Genomic DNA, 23,381 nt, shown 5'->3' on the forward strand with positions numbered 1-23,381 from the left:
ACTTATCCAAAACTTTTTTAAACCCAGCTACACCAACTGCACTAACCACATCCTCTGGCAACAAATTCCAGAGCTTAATTGTACACTGAGGGAAAAATAATGTTCTCTGATTAGTTTTAAATGTGCTATTTGCCAACTTCATGGAGTGCCCCCTAGTCCTTCAATTATCCGAAAGAGTAAATAACCGATTCACATCTACCTGTTCTAGACCTCTCATGATTTTACAAACCTCTATCATATCCCCCCTCAGCCGTCTCTTCTCCAAGCTGAACAGCTCTAACCTTTTTAGCTTTTCCTCATAGGGGAGCTGTTCCATCCCCTTTATCATTTGGTTGCCCTTCTCTGTACCTTCTCCAGTACAACTATATCTTTTTTGAGATGTGCTGGCCAGAACTGTACACAGTACTCAAGGTGCAGTCTCAATGTGGAGCAATATGGAGGCATTATGACATTTTCTGTTTTATTCACCATTCCCTTCCTAATAATTCCTAACATTCTGTTTGCTTTTTTGACTCCTGCAGCACACTGAGCTGACGATTTCAAAGTATTATCCACTATGATGCTTAGATCTTTTTCCTGGGTGGTAGCTCCTATTATGGAACCTAACATCATGTAAATATAGCAAAGGTTATTTTTCCCTATATGTAACACTTTGCACTTGTCCACATTAAATTTCAACTGTCATTTGGAAGCCCAATCTTCCAGTCTCACAAAGACCTCCTGTAGTTTATCACAATTCACTTGTGATTTAACCACTGTGAATAATTTTGTATCATCTGCAAATTTGATTACCTCACTCATCGTATTCCTTTCCCGATCATTTATAAATATATTGAAAACCATGGTTCCAAGTACAGATCCATGAGGCACTCCACTATTTTCCCTTTTCCACTGAGAAAATTGATCATTTAATCCTACTCTCTGTTTCCTGTCTTTTAACCAGTTTGTAATGCACGAAAGGACATCGCCTCCTATCCCATGACTTTTTAGTTTTCTTAAAAGCCTCTCATGCGGGACTTTGTCAAGTGGCTTCTGAAAATCCAAATACACTGCATCAACATGTGGATAACTACCTTTATCCACATGTTTATTAACCTTTTCAAAAAAATGAAGCAGATTTGTGAGGCAAGACTTCACTTGGGTAAATCCATGCTGTGTTCCATTAAACCATGTCTTTCCATATGCTCTGTGATTTTGATCTTTAGAATATTTTCCACTATTTTTCCTGGCACTGACATCCGGTTCACTGGTCTATAGTTTCCCAGATCGCCCCTGGAGCCTTTTTTAAATATTGGGGTTATATTCGCCACCCTCCAGTCTTCAGGTACAATGGATGATTTTAATGATGGGTTACAAATTTTAACTAATAGATCTGAAATTTCATTTTTTAGTTCCTTCAGAGTCAGTTATATCCTAAATCACCACGAATAGTGATTTAGGATACAACTGAATCTTTTTATATAACTACTTGTTTATATAATGACAATTCTGTTGGCCTGTCGATCTCTGAAAGCCTTTAGAGCAGTGTTTCCCAACCCTCTCCTGGAGGCACATCTAACCCATCAGGTTTTCAAGATATCCACAATTAATATGTAGTAGATAGATTTGCATACATTGGAGAACCCATATATGCAAATCTACCTGAAGTTTAGTTGTATCAGACTTTGATTTGTAAAAGAAAATATCCTATAATCTGAGTCTTCCTTGGTGACTTATTCGATCAGATGGCACAACCAGGAACATTATGTTCTAGCTGTAGACAACACATGCAATTTTCATATGAACACTAAGAGATATCTTGAAATCTTAGTACGGGCAAAGCTTGAAGCTGCTGGTCTTCAGCCATTGTGAGGTAAATGGACAACACAAAATCAAAACTCAAAATTCTATTGGAGACGAGGAAGGTGCCCAAGGATGCCCAATGAAAAAGATTACCAAAACTTGGAGCCAAGAGACCACAGAAAAAAAAAAACCCACTGAAACTTAAGAAAATGCTGCTAAAAATGAAGGAATTTTACACAGTCCAGTAAAAAGTTTGAAGAAGCTCAAGGAGGAAGCAACAATGTGAAAAAGGGTAAATTTCTTACACTGAGAATAGCAAGTCAGCTATCATCACAGACAAAAAATAACTGAGGGGGCTCCATGAGCTGAGATAAGCATGTTTAATCATAGGTTTCTCAGAATTGTTTGAGAGATTGTCACAAACACTGTCAGATGATATCAGCCACTTGTGTGCCTGATTTATCTTGCTTGTGCTAGGATGACTACTATCATTAGTTATACTCTGTCTGTATAGATAATTTATCAAATAATATACTTACCCTATCCTATTATTTTGTTCCAACCAGAAATATTCAATTTTTAAAATTTAAAATTTCACCATCTCAAATGTCTCAAGGCAAGTAGCAATCAAAAACAATAGAGCAAACAAAAATAAAAAATAATATACTACATCAAATAAATACATCTCTAAATAAAATGTTTAGCAAGATGGAGGCATGAAGCAACTCCTAGCACTCTGAACATTTTTTTTCTTTTTCTTTTGGTTTCATTACATCGATAGTTAGAAAACATAAGGGAAAGGTTAAGGAAATTATCCTTGTACCTCAGAGTTCCCTGCCAAGTTGCCAGTAGCCCATCACTGGATTTGTGCAGCCTGTGGGTTAGAAAAGGCCTTCAGGGGTACTGAGGGTCGGAATTTTTGGCTCCCAGCTCTGGGCAGGACGTTTCTCTTAGCCCAGGCCTCAGGACCACCCTCTTGTAGCCAAAATAGAATGGCGAGTCCCCGAAGGTGGAAGCTCTCCATTTCCTATGATGACTTTCTCTACTGTGAGACTTTGGGGGGGGGGAGGGGGGCAAGCTGCTCAACACTGGTGAGTGAGAAGAGTCGCAGCAGTCCAGTTCTTCTGGAAGTGATTGATCGGAGCAGCGCAACAGTGATGGCTGAAGGTGAATCTGGGGTTTTTCCATCTGGAGCAGGGAGTCTGGAGGTCAGTCCAGCATTGAGGTCTGGCAGTTTGGAGGCCCCCCCATTCCCCTTTCACGGCACTATCTGTTCCTGTTCCTTTGGTGGAGAAGCCCTGGAGCCTATCTTCTCTCCGCTAGATTGTTTAACCATTTGGAGACTTTTTTTTAATCAAACACAGGAACAGTTTCAACTTCAGGAGTCTGCTATGCTGGCTCAGGTTCCAGAGAGGTGAACCAGTTGGCTACTGTTCAACGTAAATTACTATAGGGTAAAATGGTTAGTAAGAAACGAGAAGATTTTGATAACTATATGATGCACTTGCACTTAAGATTCATTAATTTTCCCAAGATGCATATGATCTCTCCTTTACATTATTCAAAACATATTTGATAGTGCTGCTTAAGATGCCTGAGAATTTGACACCCCCAGTGAGCAAAATTTATTATTTGCCTACAAGGAGAACAGGACAGCAAGGTGCTGATTTAACCATTGGTGATTTGTCAGTTGGTGCCTTAGATTTGACAGCAGTTTTGAAGAGATCTGCGGAGGTAGAAGTCTCATGGGTCTCGCTTATGTTTTCCTTTGAGTTTCATCAGTATAAGGACTCCATTCTCTGTTTATATTTTCATAATAAGGATGCTGTTTTCATGGGGGGCAAATTAGAGTTTACCCTGATTAATTTAAAGAATCTCAAAATAAACATAAGGAATTTTTTGAAATGCGTTAACAGGTGTTGTCACTTGGCATATTTTTTGTTCTTTTCCTTGTAAATATATTGTTAAATTTCAACAAGCTCCTTGTACTTTTTTTGAGCCCTCATAGCTTTGTTTTTTCCTATATTCTAACTGGAACTGGATAGCTGACTTAGGTGGGTTTATGTATAGACACAGGTTTTGGGAATAATGTTAATTTATGTTGTAATATTTCATAAGATTTACATACCTCATGGCTTATTTCTATCTTGGCCTTTCTCTTATTTTGGGTTAATTGGAGATGTATGTTACAGCTTTTTTTTCTGATTTCTTAATTGCCTTTGACATATATGCTTCTATTCCTGCATTCAAGTGTATGCTTGTAAAACTTGGAAATTATAAATAAAAGTTAAATAAATATTTTAAAATAAATATTTTAAAATACATCTTTTGGGATTAGTAATTGCTAAACCCATAAGGCTAGCACCACTGGAACAAAGGCATTAAAGTTAAATGCCTGTATATAACCATGTTAGAACTGTCTAATTCTTATTTTTGTAATCTGCTTTGAGACCAAACTTAGCAAAAAGTGCAATATTAAATGTTCCTATATAAATAAAATAAATAAATATGCCATGCCTTCAAGCCCTTTCTTAAAACACTATAACAAAATTGGCCTGTTTTGCATAAAAGCAGGATTTGGATGATAGGGCACGTGTTGGATGAGAAAGGCTTAATCTCATTTCTACCTTAAATAAGTATGACATACCCCCATCAAAATTTGTCTGTTGGCTTCAACTACAACACTGCTTGCACTATAGCAAGATTCCAATGGCCAATTTAATTAAAACTCCAAATCCCATTACGCTGTGTTTAAAATTTTGTTTAATGGGACATGAGGCCTCTTGCGTATACAACGAATTGAGAGCGCTATATTCCTCCAGATGTGTTGGGTTGGAGAAGGCATGGGAAAATGACCTCTCTCTATCTCCTTAAGTTCTCAAATGGCAAGAGTATTGGTTAGATATCATGAAACTTTCATTTTCTGTTGTTAGTTACTCAATCTCTATTCTTTTATACTGACACCACTTGGATACCATTGAAGCTGTTCAATTTCGACTTAACCTCCTCTAAATCCTGCTGGCATTGTTCCTCTCAAGACGGCATGCTAGAACATATGATATTCGCCTATATAAAACTTTTCCTTTCTGGTCTCAAATATGGGGTTATGTTAGTAAAATCTTTTTTCTATCTGGTGATATATTTTATTTGATTATTTATTTATTTATTTATTTATTTAGAAACTTTTATATACCGGTATTAGTGGGGACATCATACCGGTTCACATATCAACTGAAAGGCTTGGAAAGTACATATCAACAGGGAGAATATAACAGGGAGGGGGATAAACATAGGCAGAATGGAGTATAGATTAAATAACAAAACAAGATGTTGTAACAAGAGAAAACAATTTACAAAGTAATTATCTCCTTAATGTAAGGAAAAGGGCGGTCTCCTGGGGGGGAGCGGACTGAAGTGAGGATGGTGTGAGCTTATTCTGGGTAGTCATGGTTGAACAGAAAAGTTTTTAGTTTCTTTTTGAATTTGGTCGCACATGGTTCTTATTGATCTCTGCTCACAATATTTTACTGGAACTTTATCTAAATCTTCAAGAAAGCTTTTGGATATTCTTTTAGCAATAGCTATTCAGTCAGTTCTAAATATCTGGAATGATAATAGTTTTTTTAAAATATACTTTTGGTGGAACACTGATTAAAAATATACAGATATCAAAATTTTGCATGGGCAAACTTCAATGTAAAGCTAAAATTCAAGCTATCTGGAAACCTGTCTCTGAATTTTTGGCACTTTAATGCTTCTGGCAGTGGTCGTTGCTTCTCTATGTGGAAATGATTATGTAAACTACCTTCTCATGTTTTTGTGTTTCTCTTCTGTTTTTGTTGTCTTTATTTATCCAATAAATTAAAAGTTTGAACATAAAAAAAAACACGATAACATAGCTACTGGAGGAAAACAGTAGCACAATAATAATTACAGGTCAATCAACAATTTTAGAAAATAATAATAGAACTCTACTAAAGAAATGGAGTTTGTATAGTACAAAAAGTATTGCACAGAATGGATTATCTACAAATACTGTATGCTTATTGCAAAAAAAAAAAAAATTGTGCAAAGTTCACACTAAATAGAAGTACAACAGTTGTGAAAAAATCATCATGTTTTGTTTTTTTTTTGTTAATACTATTTTCAAAAATGTTTGTCCCATTTGGTACCAAAAGGAAAAATTTTCCAACAGACTTTCTGTCATTACCTCACTGCTTCACTGCAAACATATCACAGTATCCTGTAAAATAAGAACTGAAATAGCACTACATAATACAAAAGCTTAGATTCAACTATGAAGAATAGTTTACATAACTGAAAACTACAAACCACATACTCTCCAAGTACTTTTAGAATTGTATTCAGAAACATTGCAGGGGATATGTTGATTTTGGTAGAGAGTGAGATATAAGAGCTGGATTCGTGAGTACTGAAATGTTGAAGGTTCCAGAAAAATTTAGAAAAAAGGTCAGCAAACAAGTTGTAGGCAGTCCCTTTTTATTAAAATAACAACTAGCTTCCAAAAGCTATATTACTAAGATAGGTCAGTATAAAATGTTGAAAAATGAAAGATTAGAGAATCAGCCTGTTCAACTAAGTTTTGACCACTCTGTCAAGCCATATATTTCTAGTTTGATCATGTACTAGTGATTTTCTTCCATGTTATGTTTACATAGGAAAATCCTTAGTAAAGCCTTTAGTTATTATACCTCTACCATATAACGAGTTATTTAATACAGAGCTCCAACTGCCATCTCAAATTGAAAAATGGAAACACTTTTGTTTATATTAGATCAAGGTTCATATTTTCAACAGACTAAGTCCCATAGATAAGCGTGTGAAGTTTTTAACCTTCGATCCGTTTTCTCCTTGTCTACCACTTCTCACAGAAACATAGAATATGATAGATTATGACTACAAAACCCATCCAAGAGTGCTCATTTTCCCTTCCTATTGCAATACTGCAAACCCTAATTGATCTCTGACTTTATTCTTGCCTCTTCTATTCTTCTCCCCTGACTTCTTAAATTGTTACTATTTTCGTCTCCACCTCTTCCACAGAGAATCTGTTCTTCACATCCAGCATTGTTTTCTGAGTTTACCCTCTTTTACACTCATAGCATGACAATCAATTCTAGAAGTTTCTACTGAAAAAGCTTCCTTCTTCTGTATTGTTTATACCTCTTCAGATTTATCATGTAGATTCTGTACAAATTTGGTAGCACTCTTCTGGATTGCCTCTATTCCTTTTGGAGATACAGCCTCCCAATATGGACCCAATACTCCAGGATGAGGTCTCAATAATAACTGTAAGACTATGCAAATGGTAGTGTTGCATTGGCATACTATGGAATAGTGTGATTTTTTCCCCCCCAGAAGGAATTACCCAGTTTTCTACTATATTTCAAAATGACAACAAACATACCTGGAGTTCTGGTGCTCGCTTCATCAGTTCTAGTATAATGTAGCAACCAATGGAATGACCAATAAGTACAAGTTTCATATCTTTTGGCACATTCTTTTTAAGGAAATATAGTTTGTGCTCTATTTGTCCATTAAGTCCAAAGATGTCCTCTATTTCTTTTACATCTGTGTCTGAAAGAAAACAATGCATTCATTTTCAAAGTTAATTCAAAAGAATCATCTTTCATAGTCTTTCCAAAAATCCACAAAACTAATTACACATGTATTAACTTGTGCAAAAAAGATAAACAATCGCTTAAGTACGAGCAGAATAACCTCAAATGAAAAGCTTCCTGCAAATACCATTTTATTATTATGTAGAAATTCACACTCATACAAATCCTAAAACAAATTACCAGGCAGAATTAAAGCAACCAAACTGCTTGGCTGACTGACATGATTCTTGCATCTAATTCATAAATTATGTTAGTGCATATACAGGAATAGTACTCTGACCTATACATTGAAAGCCTTAGACAATATTTCCCATAGTATTGTTTGGTTTTCGGTGCCTTCTATAGCTTTTTCTCCCACAATCTCCACTATCCCTAACATGGATGGTACACTAGCCCCATGACTGCCTCCTTCAAGGTAACCATCATCATTGTTCCTTCGCTGGAAGAGGCTGCCACCTTCCTTTCTCTCCTGGCCTGAACACAGCACACCTCTGGCTCTATTGGATGGAGAATCAAAAGCTAGATTCCCCATCACTGTAAAATACTTGAGTCATAGAGCTGGTTCAACACAAAAAAAATTTTAAGTGGAAAAAAAGGCAAAGGAAAATGAAATTATGAGAAAGCAGCTACTAAGAAAACATTCATAAGTGGCGGGTGCTTTATATAACAGTAATATGTGCAGTTTACAGTGTCACCAATTACTTGAGAATTGATCACTATAGTAAAAGAACATAGTAAGACAACTCAGATAAAAAGAGATGCCATAACCACCTATATAATAAATGGCAAATCAGTCATGAAGTTGGGCTATATATTCAAACAATATGAACGGCTACTCAAGATTTACGTTCATTTTCACTGTGTCACTGATACTATTTTGTGGGCTTACAGCCATTTTCATAACTGCTTAGGGCAGTGATTCTTAGCACCTTTTGCCACTAGTGGTTCTCACAAGACTTGCAGGAAGTCCTCAGTTAAAATCACCTTGCAAAAAAGAAACTCAACAAGGAATACCAGAATTAAGAAGGTAGGAGTGGAATTATTTTCACACAGACACATGAATGGAGGAACAAGGACATTTTCCAAAAGAAGTTCTTTAGTACTGACCTATAGGAAAGAGAGATTCAGGCTCACCTAGGAAAAGATGGACTGATGATGGTCAATAATGAAACTGAAAAAGACACTAACCTGTGATAGATAATGATGATAGATACCACTTTGCAACATTAACAACATTAGACGAACCATAAGAGGGATTCACTTTTTAAAACTTGTGTTCTGAATGAAAAAACTTAGGAAGGAGAAACGGTCTTATCAATTTTCTTTCCACGAATCCTGCTACACTGGTCCAGTCAGTCCAAACAGGCTGATTATGTCCCCCTACCGATAGAAGGAGGCAGAACATACAAAATTTCTCCATGACATCACCATGCAGCACAGAGAAACTCCAGTATACCTAAGAGAAAGCACTTAAAATACAAAGTGCATTAAAAAAACCTAAACTAAACTAAAAAAAAAACTAAACTAAAAAAACTAAACTAAACTAAAAAAAAACCTAAAAAAAACTAAACTAAACTGAACCCCTTAAACATGCTGGGAGACAGCATCCCCAAAAATCTCCACCCCTGCGACAAAACACGGAGATGCGTAAGATAAGCGAGGAAACAGGGCAGATACAGAAAGGACATTTAACCTTGACTAAGAAACACAGGAAGAAGTGGAATCATCATGAGCAAACAGCAGTAGGAGTATAAGGCCCAACTTCCCAGGTGGATTCTGGACTGGTATAGCAGGATTCATAGAAAGAAAATTAACAGTTAAGAAAATGTATCCTTTCATTTCATCCTGCTACACCAGTCCAGTCAGTACACAAACAAGTGAGAAGAACCCAAATCCAGTTAATGAGGGAGGGAGGGAGAGAGGAAATAATAGCCATTTTGAGAATACCAGCAGCAAAGGTTGCATCCTTTTCAGCAAAATTATCCAGTCAACAATGCAAGGAGAGCCAAATAGCCACCCTACAAATGTCCTTTAGCACGACAGCAATGGTTGCTATTGCTGGTCCTACCTTCTGGAACTCACTACCCACGAACCTCCGTCTTGAGCCTTGCACCATCAAATTCAGAACTAAATTAAAGACTTGGCTCTTTAAACAGGCCTACCCTGAATAGACCCCTCGCACTCCTATTCCTTGCTGCATCAATACTTGACCGGAACCTATGTATAAAGTTAGGTTACATTGTTTACCTGTTTTTGCACTTGTTTTTGCATTTGTTTTTGCACTTGTTTGCTAGCTCCTTGCTATTGCTCTTGTTTCTTCTAGTCCCATACTCTGCACCTGTTTAATGTAATTTCAACCTGCAGTTATGATGTAAACCGGTATGATGTAACTACTAATACCGGTATAAAAAAGCTCTAAATAAATAAAGACAAGAACTGAGCTCTGGTAGAATGAGTGTGAATAAGCTCCGGGGCCTGGCAGACCCTCAATATATAGGCCGAAGAAATTGCATCTCTGATTCAATGTGCCGGTCCCTTAAGGTGGATTCATACTTGCATGGACCTCCAAACACCACAGAAAGTCTGTCCGATTTATAGAAAGAATTAGTGGCCTCAAATTATCTCATAAGAACCCAGCAAGAATCCAGGAGCCTCAATGTTTTGTTAGAACCCTGGCACTCCTCTCTAGAAAAAGCCGGCAAGGTGATAGGTTGGTTCACATGAAATGTCAAAACCATGTTCAGCAAGGAAGGAAAGAAGGAATGGGCTCCTAAAAGATACCGAAGTAGATAGAATTTTAGACAGTGCTGGGGAGAAGTCGGCTGTTGTGGTACATGTGGGCACTGACGACACAAGAAAATGTGGGAGAGAGGTTCTGGAAGCCAAATTTAGGATTTTAGGTAGAAAGCTGAAATTCAGAACCTCCAGGGAAGCATTCTCTGAAATGCTTCCTGTTCCATGTGCAAGACCCCAGAGACAGGCAGATCTCCGGAGTTTCAATGCGTGGATGAGATGATGGTGCAGGGAAGAGGGATTCAGTTTTATAAGAACTGGGGAAACGTTTGGAAAAGGGGGAGACATTTCCGAAAGGATGGGCTCCACCTTATCCAGAGTGGAACCAAGCTACTGGCACAAATTTTTGAAAAGGAGATAGAGCAGCTTTAAACTAGAACAAGGGGGAAAGCAGACAGTCACTCAGAAGTGCATAGTTCGGAGGGAGGTATCTTCGAAGGATACTAATGAAGCATTAGAGTTAGGGCATCCCAACAGAAAGGTTCCAATAAAAGCATAAGAACATAAGAACATGCAATACTGGGTCAGACCAAGGGTCCATCAAGCCCAGCATCCTGTTTCCAACAGTGGCCAATCCGGGCCATAAGAACCTGGCATGTACCCAAAAACTAAGTCTATTTCATGTTACCGTTGCTAGTAATAGCAGTAGCTATTTTCTAAGTCAACTTAATAGCAGGTAATGGACTTCTCCTCCAAGAACTTATCCAATCCTTTTTTAAACACAGCTATACTAACTGCACTAACCACATCCTCTGGCAACAAATTCCAGAGTTTAATTGTACATTGAGTGAAGAAGAACTTTCTCCGATTAGTTTTAAATGTTCCACATGCTAACTTCATGGAGTGCCCCCTAGTCTTTCTATTATCTGAAAGACTAAATAACCGATTCAAATCTACCCGTTCTAGAACTCTCATGATTTTAAACACCTCTATCATATCCCCCCTCAGCCTTCTCTTCTCCAAGCTGAAAAGTCCTAACCTCTTTAGACTTACCTCATAGGGGAGTTGTTCCATTCCCCTTATCATTTTGGTTGCCCTTCTCTGGACCTTCTCCATCGCAATTATATCTTTTTTGAGATGCGGCGACCAGAATTGTACACAGTATTCAAGGTGGGGTCTCATCTGAGCTAAATATTTCCAAATTATCCCTATCAACTGAAAAGCAAGTTGTTAATACAAACAAAAAACATACTTTGAAATGTCTGTATGCCAATGCCAGAAATCTAAGAAGATGGGAGAATTAGAGTATATAGCAGTAAATGATGAGATAATATAAACCTGGTAGAAGGAGGATAACCAATGGGACAGTGATATATCAGGGTACAAAATATATCACAATGATAGGTAGGATCAACTTGCTGGGGGTATGGCACTTTATATCCGGGATGGTATAGATTCCAACAGGATAAATATCATACAAGAGTCTAAATACTCAGTAGAATCTATATGGGTAGAAATCCTATATGTGTTGGGTAAGAGTATAGTGATCGGAGTATACTACTGTCCACCTGGAAAAAATGGTCAGACAGATGATGAAACGCTAAGAGAAATCAGGGAAGCTAATCAATTTGGCAGTTCAGTAATAATGGGAGATTTCAATTACCAAAGCCACAAGAAGCAATAAACCTGCACTTAAGCAAGTAACTGACAACACGATAGTGCAAGGAAACATCAAAGTTCCACATGAAGTTCATCAAAGAGTGTATATTTATTCACAAAGATTCATACGGCAACTCCACTTTCATATAGCAAACATCTTATAGAAGTCCCCTGACACAGACCCGTGTTTCGCCGTGGCTGCGTCGGGAGGGACCATGGACATCAAAAGGATCTAAAAAAGAATACATACAAAAAGAGGCTACTCAACTCATTATACACGCAAGTAGAAAAGCATACCTTTATCCATGCATTCCAAATGTCAACAGGGAGCGCGTACACCCTCATCAAAGATAGGCATTTAAACAGAAAAAGGCGCGAAAGAGTGATCCATCACGAGATTCACACGGTCCAATCACACCAGAGAAAGAAACTTTAAACCAATCACGATCACACAAACAAGTGCCATTCAATCTCTCTATTCAGTCCTGCTGGTTTGACAGTACCAAGTGTTCCCTTCGACCCAGGTGGTCCGTGAAGTCACCTCCCCTAGAGGGGCGTGTAACCACCTCCACCACAAAGAAGAAGAGATCAGAGATGGAATGGGATGCAGGAGACCAATGATCAACCAAGGGCTCATTTTCCTTGCACTATCGTGTTGTAGATTTCAATTACCCCAATATTGACTGGGTAAATGTAACATCAGGACATGCTAGAGACAAAGTTCGTGGATGTAATAAACAACTGCTTCATTGAGCAATTGGTTCAGGAACCATCGAGAGATGGAGTTATTTTAGATTTAATTCTTAGTGGAATGTAGGATTTGGTGAAAGAGGTAATGGTGGTGGGGTCACTTGGCAATAGTAATCATAACATGATCAAATTTAAACTAATAACTGGAAGGGGGACAATAAGAAAATCTTCAGCTCTAACACTAAATTTTCAAAAGGGAATCTTTGATAAAATGAGGAAAATAGTTAAAAAAACTTAAAGGTACAGCTGCAAAGGTTAAAAGTGCTCAACAGGCATAGATATTGTTTAAAAATACAATCCTAGACGCATAGTCCAGATGTATTCCCCGCATTAAGAAAGATGGAAGGAAGGCAAAACGATTGCTGGCATGATTAGCAGGTGAGGTGAAAGAGGCTATTTTAGCCAAAAAAACATCTTTCAAAAATTGGAAGAAGGATCCATATGTAGAAAATAGGAAAAAGCATAAGCATTGCCAAGTTAAGTGTAAAACATTGATAAGACTGGCGAAGAGGGAATTTGAAATGAAGTTGGCCCTAGAGGCAAAAACTCATAATAAAAACTTTTAAAAATATATTCAAAGCAAGAAACCTGTGAGGGAGATAGTTGGACCGTTAGATGAACAAGAGGTTAAAGGGGCTCTTAGGGAAGATAAGGCCATTGCAGAAAAACTAAATGAATTCTTTGTTTCTGTGTTTTCTAATGAGGATGTTGGGGAGATACCAGTTCCGGAAATGGTTTTCAAGGGTAATGAGTCAAATGAACTGAACCAAATCACTAAGAACCTGGAAGATGTAGTAGGCCAGACTGACTAAAGAGTGGCAAATCACTTGGACCGGATGGTTATGCATCCTAGGGTTCTGAATGAACTAAAAAATGAAGTTTCAGATCTATTAGTTAAAATTTGTAACCTAACATTAAAATCATCCATCCTGAGGACTGGAGGGTGGCCAATGTAACCCCCAATATTTAAAAAGGGCTCTAAGGGAGATCCAGGAAACTATAGATCAGTGAGCCTGGCTTCAGTGCCGGGAAATATAGTAGAAACTATCCTAAAGATCAAAATTACAGAGCATATAGAAAGACATGGTTTAATGGAACACAGTCAACATGGTTTTACCCAAGGTAAGTCCTGCCTTATAAATCTTCTTCATTTTTTTGAAGGGGTTAAGAAACATGTGGATAAAGGTGAACCTGTAGATGTAGTGTATTTTTTTCAAAAGGCGTTTGACAAAGTCCCTCATGAGAGGCTTCTAAAAAAACTAAAAAGTCAGGGGATAGGAGGCAATGTCCTTTCATGGATTACAAACTGGTTAAAAGACAGGAAACAGAGAGTAGGATTAAATGGTCAATTTTCTCAGTGGAAAAGGGTAAACAGTGGAGTGCCTCAGGGATCTGTACTTGGACCCATACTTTTTAATATATTTATAAATGATCTGGAAATGAATATGATGAGTGAGGTTATCAAATCTGCAGATGATACAAAATTATTCAGAGTAGTTCAATCACAAGCAAATTGTGATACATTGCAGGAGGACCTTGCAAGACTGGAAGATTAGGCATCCAAATGGCAGATGAAATTTAATGTGGACAAGTGCAAAGTGTTACATATAGGGAAAAATAACCTTTGCTATATTTACACGATGAAGGTTCCATATTAGGAGCTACCACCCAGGAAAAAGATCTAAGCATCATAGTGGATAATACTTTGAAATCGTCAGCTCAGTGTGCTGCAGGAGTCAAAAAAGCAAACAGAATGTTAGGAATTATTAGGAAGGGAATGGTTAATAAAACGGAAATTGTCATAATGCCTCTGTATCGCTCCATTGTGAGATCGCACCTTGAATACTGTGTACAATTCTGTTCGCCGCATCTCAAAAAAGATATAGTTGTGATGGAGAAGGTACAGAGAAGGGCGACCAAAACGATAAAGGGGATGGAACAGCTCTCCTATGAGGAAAGGCTGAAAAAGTGTTAAGGCGCGGTCCTGTACCTCTCCTTCAGGGAAGCCCTCCTAACATCGTGTGCTCCTTTCCCGCTGCTGGCATGGCAGAACGCCTCGACGCTCAACTTATCTCGGTCAGGCTCCTCCCTCCATGCTGACGTCCCTGACGGGCCCTGCGCCAGCGCGGGAAACATGTCCATTTAAACCAGCTCCTCGGCACCAGCAAACGCCTCGGCTACAGGCTTGCTTGTGCTTTTCGTTGGATTTGCCGGTTTCCCTGTGACTCGGATTGCCTTCTCGGATTGTTTGCCTTGCTGCCTGCCTCTGACCCGGACTGTCTTTTGGATTCCTGCTCGCTGCCTTTTTCTGACCCGGACTGTCTCTTGGATTATGTCCTGACCACCTTGATCGACCCTTGGAGCGATTCTACTCAAGGTAGGCTGATATTCTATCACCAGGGTCCACATCACTACGATCGCTAACAGTTAGCCGAGGCCATGGACCCAGTAGACTCAGTGCTACAGGCTATTATTCCCGGCCTTGCCACTCGGGTACAACAGCAGCACGTAGTCTTGGTTCAGGTCACAGGAGTATTGGAGAGACTGGCGGCTCGAATGGACGCTTTGGCTATTGCAGCTCCCCATCACCCCCGACACCTCCCCCATCCACCAAGGTCTTGCGTCTGCCACTTCCTCCTCATTTCATCGGAGATCCAAAATTTTGCCGGGGTTTCTTAAACCAATGTAAGATGCATTTTTCATTGCAAGCACCATTGTTTCCTTCGGATAAAATGAAGGTTACATTTATTCTGTTGCTTCTGGAGGGATCGGCCTTGGCATGAGCGTCTCCTCTGTGGGAACGTGATGACCCCTTGCTGAACAATCTGGATCAATTTCTCAAAGACTTTCGGTTAGTGCTTGAGGAACCGGGGCGATCGGTCTCTGCAGCATCAGAGCTCCTCCAGAAACAACAAGGGACGAGGTCAGTAGGAGAATATGCAATTCAGTTTCAGACTCCTGCTACAGAACTTGGTTGGGGAGAGGAGAGTCTGACAGCAATTTTTTGCCAAGGTCTCTCGGAATCCATAAAGGACAAATTAGCTGGACGGAACCCGCCGGACTCCCTAAAAGACCTCATCTGGCTAGCCATTCGCCTAGACCTCTGTTTCCAAGTGCGGCCCTGGGACAAGGCTACACTCCGTCGCCCGGTGTGCCTAGCATCTTCTTTCCAGTGTCCTTTCTTTCCTCCTAAACCCCAAGAACTCCCAACCACCACCGAAGAACCCTTGCAGACTGATCAGTTCTGAATCTCTCCAAAGGAATGCCAGAGACTTCGTCAGCAGAATCTGTGTCTTTACTGCGCAGGAGCTGGGAATTTTGCTAAGACCTGTCCTTTAAGTCGGGAAACTCCCGGACCTAGGTTTGGTGGAAGAGGCCTCCCTGGGTTGTGAGACTTCCTCTCTCCAGATACTATTTCCGGTGTCGCTCTCCCTGATCCAGACTTCCCTTCATTTGCAGGCCTTCTTGGATACAGGCGCAGCTGGGAATTTCATTAACAGTGATTGGTCCAACTTTACCACATTCCCACAGAGCCTCTTAAGGTGCCCCTTACCATTTCATCAGTATACGGACAACCCTTGGCAGACAGGATCTCATACATCACTAGACCAATTACCATGACCACGGGGGTCCTGCATCACGAGACTATTCGTCTTTACATTCTACCCTCCTTGGTAAATCACATTATCCTGGCTCTGCCTTGGTTGAGATTACACCAACCTAAATTAGAATAGGAGATGTTACAATTAGTGGCTTGGAGTTCCAAGTATCACCATGACCGTTTGATCTCTGTTAAGTCTCTCTTACATAATTCCCCCCTCATTGAACCCACTCTTCCTGGTCTACCACATCAATACTCTGATTTTTCTGACGTCTTCAGTAAACAGCAAGCTGAGACGTTACCTCTTTATTGCGATTATGATTGTGGAATTGAGCTACTTCCAGAAAAAAATTCCCCATCGAGAAACAGTCTATGCACTCTCAGAGCCAGAGATGGAGGCCATGAACCTCTATATCCAAGAGAACTCAGCCCGAGGATTTATCAGGCTATCATCCTCCCCAGCGAGAGCAGAGTTCTTCTTTGTCAAGAAAAAAGATGGCTCGCTGCGACCTTGTATCGATTATCAAGGCCCGAATGCCATCACACGAAAGAACCGATATCCTATTCCTCTCATCATGGAATTGTTTTACAGACTCAAGGGAGCACAGATTTTCACAAAATTGGATCTTCGGGGAGCCTATAACCTGGAGCGAATTCGAGAAGGGGATGAATGGAAAACAGCTTTCAATGGACATTATGAATACCTTGTTATACCTTTTGGTCTAAGTAACTCACCAGCAGGGTTTCAAGCCATGGTCAACGATATTTTTCGCGATCTCGTTTATTCACACGTTCTGATTTACTTGGACAATATCCTCATTTTTTCCCAAATCCATAGACCAAAATATCATTCATGTATGACAAGTCCTCCAGCACCTCCATGAAAACAAGCTCTTTGCCAAGATAGAGAAGTGTATGTTTCACAAGAAGGAATTACCTTTTCTGGGCTACATCATTTCTCAAACCAGTCTGCAGATGGACCCAGAAAAATGTAGGGCAATCCTGGACTGGCCTAAATCTGTAGGTCTTAAAGCCTTACAATGGTTGTTAGGATTTTCTAATTATTATCAACAATTCATTACTGCCTATTCAACGTTGGTCGCACCTCTCACAGCTATGACCAAAAAGGGGGCCAACATCCATAATTGGCCTTCAGAAGCTGTCAGAGCCTTCCAATGATTAAAAGAGGAATTTACTAAAGACCCCTGTTTACAACGTCCAGACTCCACTAAGCCTTTCTTTCTCGAAGTGGATGCCTCCGCCTTAGGGATAAGGGCTATCCTCCTACAACCATCGACAGAGGGAAACCTGGTCATCTGTGCCTATTTTTCCCAAAAATTTCCTGCAACAGAAAAGAACTACACCATCGGGAATTGAGAACTTCTAGCATTGGAGAAATGGCGACACTTGCTGGAAGGGGTGAGACACGTCATCACTATCTACATGGACCACAAAAATTTGGTGTATTTATCACATGCTCAATGTCTGAATCTGTGGCAGGCCCGTTGGGCCCTATTCTTTAGTCGCTTTAATTTTAAGCTACTCTTTCGTCCAGCCAAGAAGAATCAGTGAGCTGATGGTTTACTAAGAAGTTTTCTTCCGGATGACATTCCAGAACCACCTCGACACATAATTGACCCTGCCTGGATTATGATTGCGGCTACACTTACGATTCCTATAGGGAAAATAGTAGTTCCCAAATGCTTGAGGGAGAGAGTCCTATGGTGGGCCCATGAATCCTACATGACGGACCATCCGGGTCTCCAGCGCACCAGAGAGCTTCTCTCCCGCCATTATTGGTGGCCATAGTGGAAGGAGGACACTAAGAAATTTGTTGAATCCTGTCCTACTTGTGCCATGCACAAGCCCTCCCAGACTCGACTTTGCGATTTACTACAACCTGTAGCTATCCCTGACAGACCTTGGTCTCTTATTACTATGGATTTCATCACGGACTTACCCCTATCTGAAGGGAACAATATCATCTAGGTCGTGGTAGACCTTTTCTTGAAGATGGCCCACTTTGTTCCCCTCCTTGGTTTACCCTCAGCATCAGAGTTGGCTCATTCATTTATTCAGCACGTCTTCAGAATCCACAACTTCCCCAACATATCCTTTCGGACAGAGGAGTGCAGTTTACAGCACGTTACTGGAGAAATGTATGCAAAAAATATGGAATACAACTTGACTTCTCATCAGCATATCACCCACAAACTAATGGGTTGGCAGAACAAACCAATCACTCAAGACATTCCTGTGCTGTTATGCGAATCAACGCCAGGACAACTGGTCTTCATTACTCTCTTTGGCAGAGATGTGTCATAATAATCACTGCACACAGGCCATTGGGACATCACCTTTCTATCTGGTTTTTGGTCGACACCTCCCAATACCACTACCGATTGCTACCCCCTCATCTTGCCCTGTGGTTGAACTAGCCATCCAAGATCTGAAGGACTTATGGAGGGACACTCGCACCCTCTTACATCAGGCTGCAACCAAGGCAAAAAAACAGGCTGGTTAATTACCTGGAATGTTAGACTATGCATGCCCTGCTTGAAATTCGCCCCCCATTTCATGGGACCATATCCAGTCGAGAAACGGATTGGAGAGGTCACATACAAGTTGCGACTACCACTTACACTCCGTATCTACAATGTATTTCATATTTCCCTCCTTAAACCAGCTAGCTTCTCCTGGCCTTCCAAAAGGCCTATACAACTCTCAACTGACATTGTGGAGGAGGACACGCAATATGAGGTAGAGGAAATTCTGGACTGTAGACAAAAAGTCTGTCATTCCAATACTTGATATCTTGGAAAAATTATGGTCCAGAGGAGAACTTGTGGAAACCAGTCAAGAACATTCAAGCACCTCGATTAATACATGACTTACATCAGCGATTTCCCCTCAAACCCAAGCCTAAAAGGAAGAGGAGAGGACCTTGCGGAGGGGGTACTGTTATGGCGCGGTCCCGTACCTCTCCTTCGGGGAAGCCCTCCAGACACCGTGTGCTCCCTTCCCGCTGCCAGCATGGCCGTGCATCACGACGCTCAAATTAGCTCGGTCAGGCTCCTCTCCCCATGCTGACGTCCCTGACAGGCCCTGCGCCAGCGTTGGAAAACTGGCCATTTAAATCGGCTCCTCAACACCAGCAAACGCCTCAGCTACAGGCTTGCTTGTGGTGCTTTTTGTTGGATTTGCCGGTTTCCCTGTGGCTCGTATTGCCTTCTTGGATTGTTTGCCTTGCTGCCTGCCTCCGACCCAGACTGTCTTTTGGATTCCTGCTTGCTGTTGCAATGGAGAAGGTACAGAGAAGGGCAACCAAAATGATAATGGGGATGAACATCTCCTCTAAGAAGAAAAGCTGAAGAGGTTAGGGCTGTTCAGCTTGGAGAAGAGATGGCTGAGGGGGGATATGATAGAGGTCTTTAAGATCATGAGAGGTCTTGAACGAGTAGATGAGAATCGGTTATTTACACTTTCGGATAATAGAAGGTCTAGGGGGCAATCCATGAAGTTAGCAAGTAGCACATTTAAGACTAATTGGAGAAAATTATTTTTCACTCAATGCACAATTAAGCTCTGGAATTTGTTGTCAGAGGATGTGGTTAGTGCAGTTAGTGTAGCTGGGTTCAGAAAAGGTTTGGATAAGTTCTTGGAGGAGAAATCCATTAACTGCTATTAATCAAGTTTACTTAGGGAATAGCCACTGCTATTAATTGCATCAGTAGCATGGGATCTTCTTGGTGTTTGGGTAATTGCCAGGTTCTTGTGGCTTGGTTTGACCTCTGTTGGAAACAGGATGCTGGGCTTGATGGACCCTTGGTCTGACCCAGCATGGCAATTTCTTATGTTCTTACGCCTGCCTCCGACCCGGACTGTCTTTTGGATTGCTGCTCGCTGCCTGCTTCTGACCCAGGATGTCTCTTGGATTATGTTCTGACCACCTTGGCCGACCCTTGGAACAATTCTACTCAAGGTAGGCTGTAATTCTATCACCAGGGTCCACATCACTACCGATCACTAACAGACGTTAAGGCTGTACAGCTTGGACAAGACGGCTGAAGGGGGATATGATAGAGGTCTTTAAAATCATGAGAGGTTTTGAATGAGTAGATGTGAATCAGTTATTTACACTTTCAGATAATAGAAGGACTAGGGGCACTCAATGATGTTAGCGAGTAGCACTTTAAGACTAATCGGAGAAAATTATTTTTCCCTCAATGCACAATTAAGCTCTGGAATTTGTTGCCAGAGGGTGTGGTTAGTGCAGATAGTGTAGCTGGGTTTAAAAAAAGGTTTGGATAAGTTCTTGGAGGAGAAGTCCATTAACTGCTATTAATCAAGTTGACTTAGGGAATGGCCTCTGCTATTACTGGCCTCAGTAGCATGGGATATTCTTAGTGTTTCGGTACTTGCCAGGTTCTTGTGGCCTGGTTTGGCCTCTGTTAGAAACAGGATGCTGGGCTGGATGGATCCTTGGTCTGACCCAGCATGGCAATTTCTTAGTGTGCAATTCTGGTTGCTGCATTTCAAAAAAGATATAGTTGCACTGGAGAAAGTGCAGAGAAGGGCAACCAAAATGATAAGGGGCGTGGAAGAGCTGCCCTGTGAGGGAAAGCTAAGGAAGTCAGGGATGTTCACAGTTTGGAGAACAGATGTCAGAGGGGGGATATGATAGAGGTCTACAAAATCATGAAAGGACTTGAACAAGTTAATATAAATCGGTTACTTGCTCTCTCAGATAATAGAAGGACTAGGGGGCACTCCATGAAGTTAGCAAATAACTCATTTAAAACAAATCAGAGAAAAAAAATTTTCTTTCAATGCTTAGTTAAGCTCTGGAATTCATTGCCAGATGATTTGGTTACAGCAGTTAGTGTAACTGGGTTTAAAAAAAGGTTTGGATAAATTCCTAGAGGAAAAATCCATAAACTGCTATTAATTAATAAGCAATAGTAGCTTGAGATTTATTTAATGTTTGGGTACTTGCCAGGTACTATGGACTTGGATTGGCAACTGTTGGAAACAGGATACTTGGCTTGATGGACCCTTGGTCTGATCCATTATGGCATATCTTATGTTCTTATATAAAGGATCCCTGCAAGACAAAGCTTGGATCTGAGACATGATGAGCAGAACAAATGGCCATCAAAAAGACAGCCTTCAAGGAAAGATCCTTCAATGTAGCCCTCTTCAGCAGATCAAAAGGAGATGAGACAAAAGCTTGTAACACAAATTAAGAAACCATTGAGGAACCAAAGGCTGGAAGGGTGGACATAACTTTTTAATTCCCAGCTGGAAACGGACTATGTACGAATGGACACTACTGAAATTAATTGAATCTTGCCCCTGTATCAGGAAATAACTGCCACCTAAACCTTCAAGGAATTCAGGGCCAAATTCTTCTCCAGACCTGCGTGAAGAAAGTGCAAGGTGCAAGGAATATCAGCATGCTACATTAGTAAAAAAAAACACAGTGAAACATTTTTAGATAATAAGAGATGCCATAACAACTTATGGCAAATCAGTCATGAAGTTTGGCTTTATATTCAAACAGTATGAACAGCTACTCCATCTTTACTTTCATTTTCACAGTGACACTTAAATCACTTGATGGAATTATACCACTCTGGAGAAACTGACCGGTCTCTACAAAATGCCTCAATATGCACTACACAGGAATATAAGCCAAGAAAGTGGAAGTCTTACAAGCTTTCAACAGGGTGGAAATAATAGAAAGTGAACAGTCTTTTTACCTTAACCTCAATCTCTCAAGAGCCAAGCCATAAGATAAAATGGAGTAGGATCCTCTGCACTGATCGGCACCTGAACCAGGAGTCCCCTAGCCTGTGGTAGATGCAAAGGAAGGTCAAACTGCAGTCTCATCAGATCTGCTTACCACAGTCTCCAAGGCCAATCGGCACTGTCAGAACCAATTGAAGGTTTTCCACTTCAATCCTGCGCAGGACGCAGCTAATCAGCAACCATGGTGAGAGGACAAAGTAGTCCCTCCAGTGGCCAAGGCTGAACTATTTATTTATTTTATTTGTTGAGTTTTATATACTGTCATTCGGTAGAGCCATCAATCAACTAGAGCATCTATACCTTCAACGCCAAACTCTCTGTGATGACAAAAGAATCGAGGAACCTTTGCATTGTTATGAGTAGTTATTGAGTCCAAGCAAGGCAAACTCCACTTGAGAACCACTCCCTGGATAGCTTCTTGACTCAGCTCTCACTCACCATGATTCAGAAGTTTAATGCTGAGAAAATCTGCTTGAATATTCTACAGGCCCACAATATGAGCTGCTAACAAGAGTTCTAGATTCTGTTCTACCCGATGGAATAGGTTTGTCTCCTCTGAAACTCCCTAACTCTTGGTCTCCCCTTTTCTGTTCACATATGGCACAACCATCGTATTGTTGGACAACACTCTGACCAGTTTTCCCTGAGCAGAGGGAGAAATTGACAGTCAACCATAAAGCCCTGATCTCTAGTCTGTTGATGCTTCCTGAGGAGATCAAAGGCCCTGAACACCTGGTCCAGACAGTGAACTCCCCAACCAGACAGGCTGTTGTCCATCATGACCAGAATCGAAGAAGGGGTTAATAAACTGATTCTCCCTTCTCCCCCCCAGTAACAGGTTCTGAGGGACCATCCACCACCACAGACTATCCCTCACTATCTTTGGCAGAGGGAGATGTTGTGAGGGACCAATGGAACAGGAGAGCAGCCTGCAGGGGCCTCAAATGAGTTCTAGCCCATGGAACGAGATCTATAGTACTGCCACTCAGAACAGCTCCATAGAAGCAGTTCTCTGCCTTATTTTAAAACTTCTTTAAGAGGCAGAATCTTCAGCAGGCAGTAGAAGACAGACAGGGGTGGGAGTGGGGGGCTGGAAAAGCCTCTCACAGAACCCAACAATCTATATCAAAACTCATGACTTTTTTTTTTTTTTTTAAGTAAGGAGAAGCAACCCCCCCCCCCCCAAGCTCTACCTTGTCCCCTCTGGGACTGGGAGCGGGCTCACACTGCTGGGCACACTAGTGGCCTGGCCCTTCACTAAGTCAGAACTGTCCTGGAAATGCTGCTGCATCACCAGTGAATCCTACCATCTTCTGAAGAGAAATAATACTAGCGCTTCTCTGTGCTGCACCACCTATATACAGTGATGATGATGAAAATGTCTGTGTGATCTGCCTCCATCT

The 23,381-nt window shown here is 40.7% G+C and overlaps 1 protein-coding gene across 4 annotated transcripts in view; it reads right to left on the reverse strand.

Annotated features, from left to right (window-relative positions):
• The window catches only part of LDAH (lipid droplet associated hydrolase), a 440,292-nt gene that overhangs the window by 217,352 nt on the left and 199,559 nt on the right, over positions 1-23,381 (reverse strand). For 3 of the 4 annotated variants that reach the window (XM_029595992.1, XM_029595993.1, XM_029595994.1), the window contains one exon: positions 7,211-7,380. In XM_029595992.1, the coding sequence (XP_029451852.1) occupies positions 7,211-7,380 (170 nt within the window). Of the gene's footprint in view, positions 1-5,914; positions 6,026-7,210; positions 7,381-23,381 lie in introns of those variants that run through there. The other variant, XM_029595995.1, reaches the window with a different exon arrangement.

The sequence above is a fragment of the Rhinatrema bivittatum genome, chromosome 3 (genome assembly GCF_901001135.1).
Source record: "Rhinatrema bivittatum chromosome 3, aRhiBiv1.1, whole genome shotgun sequence".
NCBI classification, from domain to species: domain Eukaryota; kingdom Metazoa; phylum Chordata; class Amphibia; order Gymnophiona; family Rhinatrematidae; genus Rhinatrema; species Rhinatrema bivittatum.